The 13790-nt window shown below is 48.0% G+C and overlaps 1 protein-coding gene and 2 long non-coding RNA genes across 3 annotated transcripts in view; all 3 read right to left on the minus strand.

Annotated features, from left to right (window-relative positions):
• Positions 1-383: 383 nt before the first annotated feature.
• Positions 384-5540, minus strand: LOC146424274 (uncharacterized). The gene is made up of 3 exons (XR_014846706.1): positions 5467-5540; positions 1211-4464; positions 384-516 (listed from the first exon to the last, which is right to left on the minus strand). It is a non-coding gene; the product is annotated as an uncharacterized LOC146424274 (long non-coding RNA).
• Positions 5541-6706: 1166 nt separating this feature from the next.
• LOC146424275 (uncharacterized) overlaps positions 6707-13790 on the minus strand; it is a 45912-nt gene continuing 38828 nt past the window's right edge. The window contains exon 3 of the long non-coding RNA XR_014847049.1: positions 6707-6920. This is a non-coding gene — a long non-coding RNA (uncharacterized LOC146424275). The remainder of the gene's footprint in view (positions 6921-13790) is intronic.
• Positions 8295-13771, minus strand: LOC146424276 (uncharacterized). The gene is made up of 5 exons (XM_085043404.1): positions 13433-13771; positions 12198-12500; positions 11159-11346; positions 9550-9670; positions 8295-8467 (listed from the first exon to the last, which is right to left on the minus strand). Exons 1-5 carry the CDS (start codon positions 13563-13565, stop codon positions 8397-8399), a joined length of 816 nt encoding a protein of 271 aa, XP_084899530.1. The 5' UTR covers positions 13566-13771; the 3' UTR covers positions 8295-8396.

A 13790-nucleotide genomic window follows, 5' to 3' on the forward strand; every position in this document is an offset into this window, starting at 1 on the left:
TTTCACAACAAGTGTTTTTGTTATAGCCTTGGCAAACACCGGGGTTCTATCTGCTATATCTTCTCCCTAGCTCGGCAGAATAAGCTTCCTTTATTTAACCAAGCAGTCTTTGTTCTCCTTTTACTAAGCTTCCTTTATTTCCTTGCCCTACATCTCCCTCTTTTTTATTTATTAAGCGTTGCAAAGCCATTACAGTGTGTGTATACATTAACATTACCTGCTTTACATTTTGATTGACAAACTGTTAAATACAAGAAAAGATACATGGCAAACACAGTGTGATCATCAAAAGTGCTATAAGTCCCATTATTGCTATGGCAACTACATGTTTAATCCAAGGTCCAAAACGGAAACTTCCCAGCCAAGAAAACAAGCTGAAAGGATCCCATCCCTGGTTTTGCTGCAGTTCTCCAGACAGTTCCTTCAATTCCTGGATACTTCTGTGAATAGATTCTGAATGGTCACTCAGGTTCATACGGCACATTCCATCGAAGTCTTTACATCTGTATCCCTGGGCTAACAATAAAAAGTCCGTCGCTGCTCTGTTTCGCAGTGTAGCATGATGAACAGAACCGACATCTGTTAACAATCCTGTTAAAGCATCACTAGTAGTGCTTTCCTTTGCAAGCTAGCAGCCTAGTTTATTAATTATGTTCAAGGCATGCACAACAGAGATGACTAAAGAACTAAAAAATCTTTTGGTAGGATTCCAGAATTTGACCTCAGAGTCACAATCACGGCCAAATGACTCATTATCATGTTTATTTAGCTATCATCGTAGTGTCCAATTAGTCAGTGTTTCGAGACCGGGATGAAGCATGGTTAAACTACCAAAGTGCATGGACCTCCCACTGCTTTACCTGGAATGTGCTGTTACCACATACTAGAAATATGCTGTCAGGCAGACTTATTGCATTGATTTTTTGTGGTGACTTGTGAGGGAGTAGTAAGATTACACCAGGCAGAGGCATTACGGTAAATGCCAGTGCCACTTATGTCAACTTCTGTGTTGTCTGTGTTTGGACTGTTAGCATAATTGAGATAAAAACATATAGGAGCTTTTATAGAGCCTAGCACATCCAGCTCTTGAGGCTGCAGTGAGAGAGCAGGGAAGTCACTTACTTATCTCATGCCTCCATTAGCACTGCCCAGGTACCATCCCACAGATTAGATTGCCATGATCCCAAACACCATGATGATCTATGCTTACCTGGAGTTGGACAATCGTGTGTAACTGTTTGATTGTGTAACTTGCTCCATTCATCCTTCGTCAAAGGAATGCCAACCAGACATGTCTGAAATGGATCACTAAGATGGGTCATAGATATATAAAGGTTAATAGATTGGTTAATTGCTTTAGTTAATATGAGCCAAACATTGGTCCTTGGTTGTGAGACCCATGCCTCATTCACCATCCTCAAGAATCCGCTGAGGATGACAAAAAAGGCTACGTATGTTGTGCCTAAACCCATTGTAATTGATTACCAAACAAAAATTGTGATGCTTTCAAGTCTTCTTTTGCAGCAGGTTTGATGTCCTTTACAGGTAGCCAATGAGCTCCTGTAGACAGAGAAACACAACCATAACCATGTTCCCATGTCAGCAAAGGCACAGGGTCTCACCATTGTCCACTCTGCAAATCTTTATAATAAGCAAGTGGTTGAGAATCTGTTAAAGTATCACAGCAAAACCATCTTTCACTTGCTGTTTTGTTATCAAATCTGGAAATATTTAAGAAATTTAAAACAAATGTTGCTTTGTCCAATTTTTCCTGAAGTGTTATGCCAAGGGGATTCCCCCTTTCTTGTTTAAGAAGCATATTCTTTAAAAGAGCATGTGTGTGTTCCAAAATAGCTTGACCTGCTGAGGAATGAGGTATGCCAGTTAAGCAAAAAAAAGGTTTTCATTGATTGTGAGACATATGCTGAACTGTTACCAGTTTTCACTACCTTAGGGACTCCTAAGTAGCAATAGCTCACAGCATATGGGAGCGTACACCTGAAGCTCCCAGTGTTCCACGGACACAAAAGGCTGGAACTGCCGCTCTGCCCAGTCTGACTGCCAGCTCAGAACCAGCACAAGAACAGGGGACAGAGGGGACTGTCTTGGTTTGAAAGACAGGTGTCTGTTAAGAAAGGCAGAAACCTCTCTAAGAATAGAGAATTTGATCTCCCTTCCCTCCGAATTCTTATAACTTGGGAATCAAGGGCTTTCAGGCAAAGATATGGGAAAATGAATAGCAGTTCTTTACTAGTATCTATAACGAAGAAAACAAGCAACAACAGTAGCAACAACAAACAAAACCAGAAATCTGGTGGCAGCTTTCTCTGGGCTGCCAGGCACTTTCCCATTTGGTGCAGTTCTGGTCACAGCCGGCAGGGGCGCTGTTGCACGCCCCTCGGGCAGGGCAGGCGCGATGACTCCGCGCAGCTGCAGGGGGCGCTGTGGCGCGAGGTCAGTTCGGTGTGTCATGTGGATAATGGCGGATGGGCTGGACAGCAGGATGGCTGGACAGCAGGATGGCTGGACGGCAGGATGGGCTGGACGGCAGGATGGGCTGGACAGCAGGATGGCTGGATGGCAGGATGGGCTGGACGGCAGGATGGGCTGGACGGCAGGATGGGCTGGACAACAGGACAGCGCGCAGCAGGGAGCTCAGAGCAGCAAGCTGGAGTGGCAGGACTGGCTCACCCAGGCGAGCCAGCAATGGTGGCAGCAGCTCTGCAGTTGAGGCAGCAGCTGCGGTGTGTCTGGGCACGCGGGGCATGAGCAGCGTAGTGGAAAAGCAATCCAAGTCAGCGGCTGGAAAGTCGCAGAGTTAAGGAGCCGCAGCCGGACTCTTGCGGGTTTCCCTAGGCACCTGAGGGGATGGTGAAAGTCCTCCCCAGTCAAATCTGGGGAGTCCCAGTTCAAATGGCTGCTCTTGCACAATGAAAGCTCACTCAGTAAGGAAGAAATGCAGATGCTGGACTCCAGCAATGACAGAGAATCCTCTCCTAGCTGCGGAAGCTCAGCTGTCTCCTTTGGTGCCCTGGAAGCAAGAGAGCAAGGAGCTGCCCCCAAATCTGTTAGCCCAGTTCCTTGTGGTATTTCTCCTCCCCCCAGAGAAACTCTGGGATAGGAGGAGTGCAGCCAGGTGCCCTCCTCCCCTGAGTTTGGTAGCTTCTTTTGTCTCTCTTAAGTACTGAGAGTTAAGGTGTCTTAGCAACAGATGGGATGAAAATTCCCGAAGAGAACAAACACAAAACTAAAAAATCCTACCCTCCAACAGGGACACAGACAGAAAGCACACAACATCTCACAAACAGAACCATCAAGAGATCAAAAAAAGGAAGCGGAATAGAGAAAGAGGTTAAAAAGGAGCTTATAACTATACAAATACCAATCTATGTATCTAGACCCCCATATACCTCTAAGTGTATAAGTATGCCCATTTTTAAATATAACTATATATATAAAAATGTATCAAAACATGTAAAAATGCAAGTATGCAGTTCTATAATTACATATATAAAAACATAACTATTCACATCTACAACTACATATATAAATTTTTCTGTACAGATCTATAAATATGACTATATAAACGTATAAATACAAATGATTCACATCTATAACTGTAACTACACACAGAGAGCTTGCACCTGCCTGTTGCTCATAGGCTCCCCCTTTGTCTCTTCCTCCCACACAGGGCAGCCCTTCTGGAGAGGTCGATAGGACACGAGTGTCTGGGAACCAAAGGGAACACTAAGTCAATATTGGCTCTTGTGCACATTTCCCTTTGGCAGCAATTGTACTTCTATCAGGGACTGTTAAATACGGCCTGAAACGCAGACTGTCACTTGGGTATTAGAAGCCTGCTCTTTAAAGAACAGGGATTCTTCCAAGTTTTCCACTCTGTGTAAAGTATTGAGGTATCCCAATAAAGGGTCAGCACTCACAGTGCAAACAGCACCAAGGAGAGCTTGAAACACAGACAGTCCTACCTCACACAAAGAACCCAGCCTTGTTCTTTCTCTGTGCCGACAGAGAGCCCTCAGTCTTTACTGAAATGGCTGAAGCTGAAACTGGGACATCTGAGTTGGTGACACAAGTGCCAGAAGGTCAGCTTTATTCACTGCTCTCTTGCCACACCCCAGGACTCAGGGTCAGTGCCACCAGAGAAGCGTGCAGGGCAGGGCTCCAGCGGGGAGGCTGTGCCAGTGCCCTGGTTGAGCTCAAGGCACCAGGAAGCACCAAGCCTGCAGACAAGAACTCAACTCCTCTGATCTCCCTTCCTGCCAGAGGCAGGCTCACAGCAGCCACCTCAGACCTCTCAAAACCAAGCTGGGCTCTCTCCTTACCAAGCTCCTCAGGCTCCAGGGAACTGTTCCCATGGCTCACGGTGCCAGGCAAAGCTCTCTCTGCTGGATCCTTGTTCTCAGGCTCCCCTCCTGAAGGCTCTGGGGTGACACCAGGGTTCCCCTTAAAAGAAAACCAGAAAGAAATAAACCCTTTTCACCAATTACACAAAATATCTGGTTCAACAACTCCATGGCTCACTCACTTCATCCCTTGTTCCCACCAAGGAAGTCTGGCTCCCAAATACCTTCAACGGCAGAGAAGACTGACTTCTCAAACCCAGTCCAGAAGCAGTCAAAGCTGACAAGGGTGAACGTGAGGCCGACACTCAACACATGACGTGGGCACTAAGGAAAGAGTCCTGCCAGCTCCTGGCACAGGGATGTGCTCCTCCCTCCACTGCCCTGAGCACAACAGCCTCATCCAGGCTGCAGCTTTGCCACCACTGGATGGGAACACACATTTCTTCCCACAGAGATGTCCAAGAGGAACATGAAAAAGCTCTGGAACATGGAGAGCAAGACTGGCCAGTTTGCCCAGCTGAGGATTTCCCAGATACACACTTGACTGGAGGCTGCTGAGAGCACAAGAAAGCTGCAGCTGCAGCACATCCCCTCACACGGCTCTGGCAGCGCCTACACGCACGGCAGGGCTCACACAGCAGCAGCAGCTGCAGCCCAGCCCTGGCTCTGCCTTGGCCTTCCAGCCAAAAGGAGGCACAGCCCACAGCTGGTGCTGTAACACAGGCTCCTCTCGCATGCCCCTCCCTGCTGGGGAGACTTTGCCTTCAGTGGCAATTCTCCAAACACTCTTATTTCCCATCAAGCAAAGCTTGTTAGAACCTACAAAGCATCACCAGGAGTGATGCCCCTGCACTAGGGATTCTTCCCAGGAAAAGGAGAAAGGAGCACCCAAACTTGGCCAACACCTCTCGTCCTCACTAGGGAAGGAGAATTTTTCATTCCCAGTTCTTTTACAATTCCTACATTAGCAAGAAGAATTAAATAATTAAATAATTAAATAATAATTAAATAAATTCAATTCAAGTAGCCTTTCCTTCTCAGCCATACAACAACATTCAAAGCTCTCAGTCCAGCCCCTTTCATTGCCATCCAATAGAGCTACATGATCCCTTTCAGACACGGATCTCCTGATCTCTCTCAGTTTTTGCAGAACCACATCAGGATGCCATATCGGCAATTCCTTTTCTTCACATCCATTCCATGCACAGCTGGAGGCTGTCGATGTAGGACTTGTCCTGGAGGGGTCTGGAGGCAGCTCTGTCTGAGCTGGTGGCAGAGTGTCCTCCAAGATCATTCATGAGTAAAACAATATTCCAGGGGAAGACTGGCAAATCCAGAGTTTACTGATGCTTCATAAAAAGCTTTCCAAAACCTTCCTACCTGTGGTGGTATTGCAGCCTCCTGAGTTCCTGAAGCCCTCACTCACCTCAGGCTCACTTTGGGCAGGAAGGGGATGGTTCTGTTTGTGAGATGTGGGGACAGGAGGAGGGAAGACTTTGCAAAGGCTGTCACCAGGGCAGGGCTGTTTTCATTCATGGTGACAATGGGTAGTACCTAAGCTTTTTATTTAATGTGAGTGTTGGAGGTGCTGAAGGGCAAAACTTCTCAGGAATAAGGACATGTTGCAAATCCAAAACAAGGGGAAAGTGTCATTCGTCCTTCATGGATGGTGTTAAGTTATTAACAAATCATTTTTGCTGACGATGTACCTAGACAGCACTGATTTAGAGCATTTTATCACACGCCCAGAGTATCCTCACATCTGTTTTGCCACATTTTCTCCCTCTGTTTCATTGTATATGATTTCTCCTCCCCGGGTGGCTCCTGCTTGGAGCTCTCCGCTCAGTGGAGTCCCGTTTGCTCAGCAGGCCTTTGCAGTGAGTTATTCCCCAGCGTGTGGCTCTGCTGCCATCCCAAATCTGCGGTTTCACTGCCAGCCTGACTGAGACTGGGGAAGCTGCTGGGCATGGCTGGAGAATTTCCCCCAGTCCCCTTCGCTCACTGCCAAAATCCTGCAGCATCACCGTGTTTACATCTGCTCATTGTTTTGAAAAACACAACTTAATGCTTATTTCAGATAAAAAATTTAATTTATTGAAGATTGTTACACTTGATACATAAATACACAAATATCAAATAAGATAAAGATTTAAATTTATTACAGATTTCTAAAACCACACAATCAAAAAATATTCACATATCAACTTTAGTGTAAAAAAACTAATTTATTACATAATAGATATATATTGTATTATATTATATTATGTTATGTCATGTTATGTTATGTTATGTTATGTTATATTATATTATATTATATTATATTATTAAAACTTAGCACAGACACAAAATAAAAACCAGACATCAATAAATAGAAATAGAAATATACCTATACAAACATCAATCTACCTATCTAAATATCCATGTATTTATACATAATTATATAAATCTATAAATATATGTGGAGGGATTTCAGAAGCCCCATCTTCACATGTTCTCCCTCTGTCTCTTCCTCCCATGCAGCGCAGCCCTTCTGGACAGGGACAGCAGATGGAACATCTGGGAAGCAAAGGGAACACTGAGTCAGTATCAGGATGTTGCCCTGGGCAGCACCTGCACTTGTGTGAGGGAAGAGAAAATCTCAGAGCCTCCCCAGCAGGGTGAGAAAGAAAAAGCTGCAGGCCGAGCGGGCCAGGCTGCTGTGAGCGCAGCCCCGGCGGGACTGTCCCGCAGCCCCCGGCAGCCCGGGGGGCACGGCACGGCACGGCACGGCACGGCACGGCACGGCACGGCACGGCACGGCACGGCACAGCACAGCTGCCTTGCCCAAGGACAGACAGCCCCTGGGCCAGCCGGGCAGCTGCGCTGAGCAGCCCCAGCACGGGCAGTGCCCACGGCCAAAGCCCGCGCCACCCTCAGCCCAGCCTGCCTCACCGGCCCTGTGGCCTCACCCAGGCTCTCGGGGGGCAGCAGCAGCAGCTCCCTGTTCACTGCTCTTGCTGGTGGCCTTCAGCTTCTCCCTGATGGCTCTTGTCACTCTCCGATGTTCTCGAGGACTTTCAGGGCAGCTGTGGAAAAAGTGGAGGCTCTGAAATTGGTTCCAAGGCCTGGCAGAGCAGCAGTCCTGGACCCCTCTGAGCTCCCTGCTGGCTCCCTCCATCCCCTCAGCCCTGCCATCCCCTCAGCAAACCCACAGCCCCCCCAGTTCCTTCAGACCCCCACAGTCCATTCTGACACATCGAGTCCCCTTAGACCTGCCACCCCCCTCAGCCTGTGCCACTTCCCTGTCCCCTCAGCCCCCACCATCCCCTGCAGCTCACCCTGAACCCACAGCTCCACCATTCCCCTTTCCTCCCCCACACCCCTCAGCCCCACAGTCCCCTCAGCCCCACCAGCACCTCAAGCTCACTGTCCCTTCAGTGTCACCTCTCCTCAGCCCCTCAGCCCCTCAGTCTCACCATCCTTCAGCAGCTCCTCAGGGGACACCAGCTGCTCTCACTGCTCTAGGGACACCTGGGGACACCTGGAACTGCTGCTCCGCCCGGGCCGGCCGCCAGCTCGGACCCAGCACGGGAAGAGGGGACAGAGGGGACACAGGGGGAAAGCAAAAGATGAAATAGGAAGCAGAGCAGGGAAAGAGGTTAAAATGCAAGCTAGGCCTACACAAATATCAATCCAAGAACATAAATATCCCTATACCTCTAACTATGCACATTTCAAAACATAACTTTATATATATAAATGTTACTGCACATACATATAATTGTATCTGTGAAAATCTATGAATCTAACTACATATACTTATAGACTTATATAAATTATGTAGATTTATATAAATTATATAATATATAAATACAATCACATCTATAATTATATATATGTAAATGGATAAAAATCAAACTATACAGATTTTTAACTATATGCACATATAAACACAACTCTATAAATCTATAAATAAAACTACACAGATAAAAGAATGTAACAGTAAACATCTATAAATGTAATATATACAGAGGGATCCCACCTGTCTGATCTTCACAGGCTCTCCCTTGGTCTCCGTGTCCTACGCAGGGCAGCCCTCCTGGCGAGGTAGATCAGATGGATGTCTGTGAAGCAAAGGGAACACTGAGTCAATATCTTGCCTTCATGAATGTTTCCCTTTGGAAGGAATTGTACTTCTGTCAAAGATTGTAAAAGATTGCCTGAAAGGCAAACTCTCACATGGGAATTTGAGGCCTCCTCTTTACAGAAGAGGGATCCTTCCAAGTTTTCTAAACTTCACAAGTATCCCAATAAAGACAGCACCCGCAGTGAAAATGGCACCCAGGAGAGCTTGAAACACACACAGTCCCAGCTCACACAAAGAACCCAGCCTTGGTCTTTCTCTGTGCTCACAGAGACACCTCAGTCCTCACTGAAATGGCTGAAGCTGAAGGGTGATGTGAGCTGAGTTACAAACTAGCACTGGTCCCTGGCATCTAAAAAGTGCCCTCTGCAGTGAGCAACAGCTCCTCCAACTCGACCAGCAGCTCTGGGATGAAGAGCTGGCAGGGAAAGAGCTCCCTACGAGGCCTGCAGGCTGCACCAGCTTTGCTCGAGAATGCAGATCCAAAGTGCTCTCTCTCCTATTAGTTCTCGCTAATCTGAGGAAATTAAATTTTGACTTTAGCTACTGCATTTGTGTTCTGTGATTTGTTTGGCCTCAGAGGTTCTACCATTTGTATTTTTAATGTGTCTCACTACAGCTGTCACCAGACCTGTACTACACTGATTTAATGCTTTCAGACACAAAGCTCAGCCTTCTACTCTGGCTTTTTGTGGCGTTTTACACAGTTACTTCAAGAGTCACTCAGCATTGCCTCCAGAGCACTGCCACCCTGCAGCAAACCTATCCACAGACTTCAGCTGGAAACTGGGACACTCAGCTTGGTGACACAAGTGCCAGAAGGTCAGCTTTATTCACTGCTCTCTTGCCACACCACACGACTCAGGGTCAGTGCCGCCAGAGAAGTGTGGAGGGCAGGGCTCCACCGGGGAGGCTGTGCCAGTGCCCTGTTGGAACTCAAGGCACCAGGAAGCACCAAGCCTGCAGACAAGAACTCAACTCCTCTGATCTCCCTTCCTGCCACAGGCAGGCTCACAGCAGCCATCTCAGACCTCTCTCAACCAATGTGGGCTCTCTCCTTACCAAGCTCCTCGGGCTCCAGGGAACTGTTCCCATGGCTCACGGTGCCAGGCAAAGCTCTCTCTGCTGCAGCCATGTTCTCAGGCTCCCCTCCTGAAGACTCAGGAGCGACACCAGTGCTCCCCTTAAAAGAAATCCAGAAAGAAAGAAAACCCAAAGATCACTCACTGTTTTCTGCAGGGATACAGTAGTTCAGAGCCTGCAATATTTCTTTCTCTTGAGGAAGAAAATGTTTCTGAGAACTGGCATGTGTGAGTTTACAGAAGACAAGAAGCCATCACTCTTGGCTATACAATATGGACAATTCCAAAAAATCCCATTCCCAGCCTTGAATCTGCCTCTCCTCAATAGTAAATCTAGAGAAGGCAATGGGTCTGCATATTATATGAAATAGAGGAATCCTTTGGCAAAGCTGTGTAATAATATGCAAAAATGCCTGTGCCAATACAGACACTGAACACTTAAGGCAAGACTGGAAAGAGGCAAGAGTTAAGAGAAAGTAGATTCCTATGTGAAAGAGGGAATCTGTCAAACACAAGGACTAATGGTCCCTGATTGAATTGCACTTCAACACAGCAGAAGCCCCTGGGCTTCAAGGAGTCCTTAACCATTTCATGTGCAGCACCAACATTGTCCTTCCCTCCAATTCACAACTCACAGGGCCTCAGAACCAACACATCTGCTCCCTAAAGGCTCCAGGGCTCACTCACTTTCATCTCTTGCTCCTAACAAGGAGGTCTGGCCCCCAAAGGCAGTGGAGAAGATTGACTTCTCAAACCCAGTCCAGAAGCTGCCAAAGCTGACAAGGTTGAACGTGGGGCCGACACTGAACACATGACATGGGCACTAAGGAAGGAGTCCTGCCAGCTCCTGGCACAGGGATGTGCTCCTCCCTCCACAGCCCTGAGCACAACAGCCTCATCCAGGCTGCAGCTTTGCCAGGAGTGGATGGGAACACACATCTCCTGGCACAGAGATGCCCAAGAGGAAGGTGCCTGAGCTCCGGAACCCAAAGAGCAAGACTGGCCAGTTTGCCCAGCTGAGGATTTCCCATACAGAACCTTGACTGGAGGCTGCTGAGAGCACAAGAAAGCTGCAGCTGCAGCACATCCCCTCACACGGCTCTGGCAGCGCCTACACGCACGGCAGGGCTCACACAGCAGCAGCAGCTGCAGCCCAGCCCTGGCTCTGCCTTGGCCTTCCAGCCAAAAGGAGGCACAGCCCACAGCTGGTGCTGTAACACAGGCTCCTCTAACATGCCCCTCCCTGCTCAGGAGGCTTTGCCTTCAGGGGCAATTCTCCAAACACTCTTCTATTTCATATCAAGCTAAGCTTGTTAGAACCTACAAAGCATCACCAGGAGTGATGCCCATGCACTAGGGACTCTTCCCAGGAAAAGGAGAAAGGAGCACCCAAACTTGGCCAACACCTCTCGTCCTCACTAAGGATGAACCCCTATTTCCTTCCCTCTTCCTTTGCAAATCTTGCTTTACCAAGCAAATCCCTCCCTGTCCATTCACAGCTCAGTTCAAGAAGCCTTTCCTTCTCAGCCATGCAACAACTTTCAAAAGCTCTCAGTCCAGCCCTTTTCATCCCTTTCCAATGCAGTTACCTGAGCAAAGGGAGACCTTTCAGGTGGGGAGCGGGAAAGCATCTCCTGCAGTGTCTCAAGCACCAGGTCCAGAGTCAGCGGTGGCAATTCCTCTTCCTCAGGCTCATTCCATGGCCAGCTGGAGGCCGTCCATGCTGCACAACCAGCACTGCCAGTCAGAGCATCAGGGGCTGAACTGCCCACTGTGGCTGCAAGAATCCAAACACTTGGGTCAGGCTCCAGAACAGAGCTTGGCACACAGAGCTCTCTCTACTGCTGCCTTGGATAAAGCACCAAAGGAAGTACACAGCAAACTCAATGCCAGAAATGTATTCCAACTTCCCAGGGGATTGGAGGATTGATTTCTTCCTCGTAAAAAGTATTTATTCTAACTGATGGGTATTGCGGTTAAAGTATGGACTGTAAAACTGATCTACAGACACACATTAATACTTTGTAATCACAGCCTTTTCCATCTCCCCATCAGCTTGTGGATTGGGCTGCTTTGGAGTTTCTCATCACAACCAAGCACAGAAAGTGGATCCCCCTTGGAAGAGCACAGAGCTGCAGACACAGAAGGCTAAAATTAAACTGGGATTGTATTGCAGAAAAGCAAACTTGTGGCTGTGGCCATATTCTGCAGCTGCAACTCTTCTGGGGACACACAGAGCTCATTGAAATGTAATCAACTTCTTTGCCTGAGAGACTATCTTGAAACTCTGCAATATCCCATCAGCATCCGAGTTTGGCTTTATTCAAGGCAAGAAGGGACCTCAACAGACACTGAGCAGTTGTGGGAAAATGTTTTTTGCATCTGTCTTTCTCCCCTGCAGAGAGGCTGTCTGGAAAACCCCCAGAACATCCTCCAAATCTGGAGGAAGGACAGGCGATCCAGACAGAGATTATTTTTGTTCTCAAGGTGCCCCTTCCTGGTCAACTTGACAATTTCTCTCTGATTCTCACTTTACATCTACACATGACAGAGCACGGCAGAAAAATACATTAAAAGGTCTGTTGGCAGGAGCTGTTGGAAAAGCAAGGGTGGAATTTCTTTCCATACCTGATGGGCTGTAGGATGGCAAGTGCTGCTCTGAAGATGTGCAGCTGCTGCTCTCTAGAATGGCCCTGGAAGCGCTCGGATGGTCTGTGGGGATTGGCGGAATGGTGAGCTCAGGCTGGCATTGAAATTGGCGTGATTCTGGTTCGTCTGATGAATCCCCCAGATGTCCAGCGGTGAAAAACACTTCCTTGGCAGGTGCTGGGAAAGCCACAGACTCTTGAGCACTTGCACTCGTGCTGGAAGGGCCTGGAGGCAGCTCTGAATCCTCAGGTGAGGCAGCTCTGAGGTCCTGGCATGAGGGAGCTGAGTAGCAATGAGGGAAGAAGAAAGGAAGAAACAGAAGATTGGGTCACTATCGCTCCTGGGCTTCGTTTCCCGTGGCAGCAACTGTACTTCTATCAGCAAAGAGAAAAGCTCAGCTCCTCCCAAGCTGGCCTTGGAAGAAAAAAATCTCCACATGTCCTGGGGCTTTTCAAAAACCAATCCCCTGTCTATTTAGGTCTCACCTATTCATTTAACCACCTGGGAAAACTGTTCCCTGGCAGTTCCTTGGCAGGGACAGTCAAGAAACCCAACAAGTAGGTCTTTTCCCCTCTGCTCCAAAGGGACACAAAAACTTCATAATCATAACCTTTCCTACATGCCCATTAGCTTGTGCAGGTGGCTGCTTGAGTTTCTCATCCCAACAGATGATATTCACATCACACCCACAGAGTGGATTCACCTTGGACAAGACCAGATCTTCAGGCAAACACTGAAATTCAACTGTGATTTTTATGCTAAAAAGCAACGTTGTGGCTGAGGCCATATTCTGCAGGTGCAATTGTTCTGCAAACACACAGAGCTCATTGAAATGGCACGGCCTGATGGGCACAACACACAGCCTTAAAAATCTGGAATATTCTACCACCGTCCCAGTTTGGCTTCATTCAAAGACAGAGGGGAGCTCGCCTAACACTGAACACTTGTCAGCCACGATTTTTTGCCTTACACTTGCACCTCAGCAGAAAGGCTGCCTTGAAAATGACCAGGAGATGCACCGAATTGGAACAAGGGACAGGAAAAGGAGACCGAGAATTCTTTTGCATTCAAGGTTCCTTTTCCTTGTCAACTTGACACTTTTCTACCTGATTCTCACTTGATATCTGCCCATGACAGAGCACTGCAAAAAAATACTTCAAACGGTTTCTTGCCAGGAGCTGTTGGAACAGCAAGGGTACAAATTGTTTCCCTACCTGATGGGCTGAAGGCTGGCAGGTGCTGCTCTGAAGATCTGCAGCTGCTGCTCTCTGGAAGGGCCCTGGAAGCACTCGGATGGTCTATGCGAGTCAGGCGAACCATGAGCTCAGGGTGGCGTTTGAGGTCCATGCGGACCAGTGGAATGGTGAGACGCTTGAGATGAAATTTGCGTCTGATTGATTCACCCAATGAATCCCCCTGATGTCCGGAGGTGTGAAAAGCTTTCTTGGCAGGCGCTGGGGAAGCCTCAGACTCTTCAGCACCTGCACGTCGTCGCCTGGAAGGGCCTGGAGGCAGCTCTGCATCCTCAGGTGAGGCAGCACTGAGGTCCTGGCATGAGGGAGCTGAGTAGCA

The sequence above is a fragment of the Lichenostomus cassidix genome, chromosome Z (genome assembly GCF_008360975.1).
Source record: "Lichenostomus cassidix isolate B80296 chromosome Z, HeHo_3.0, whole genome shotgun sequence".
NCBI lineage: Eukaryota > Metazoa > Chordata > Aves > Passeriformes > Meliphagidae > Lichenostomus > Lichenostomus cassidix.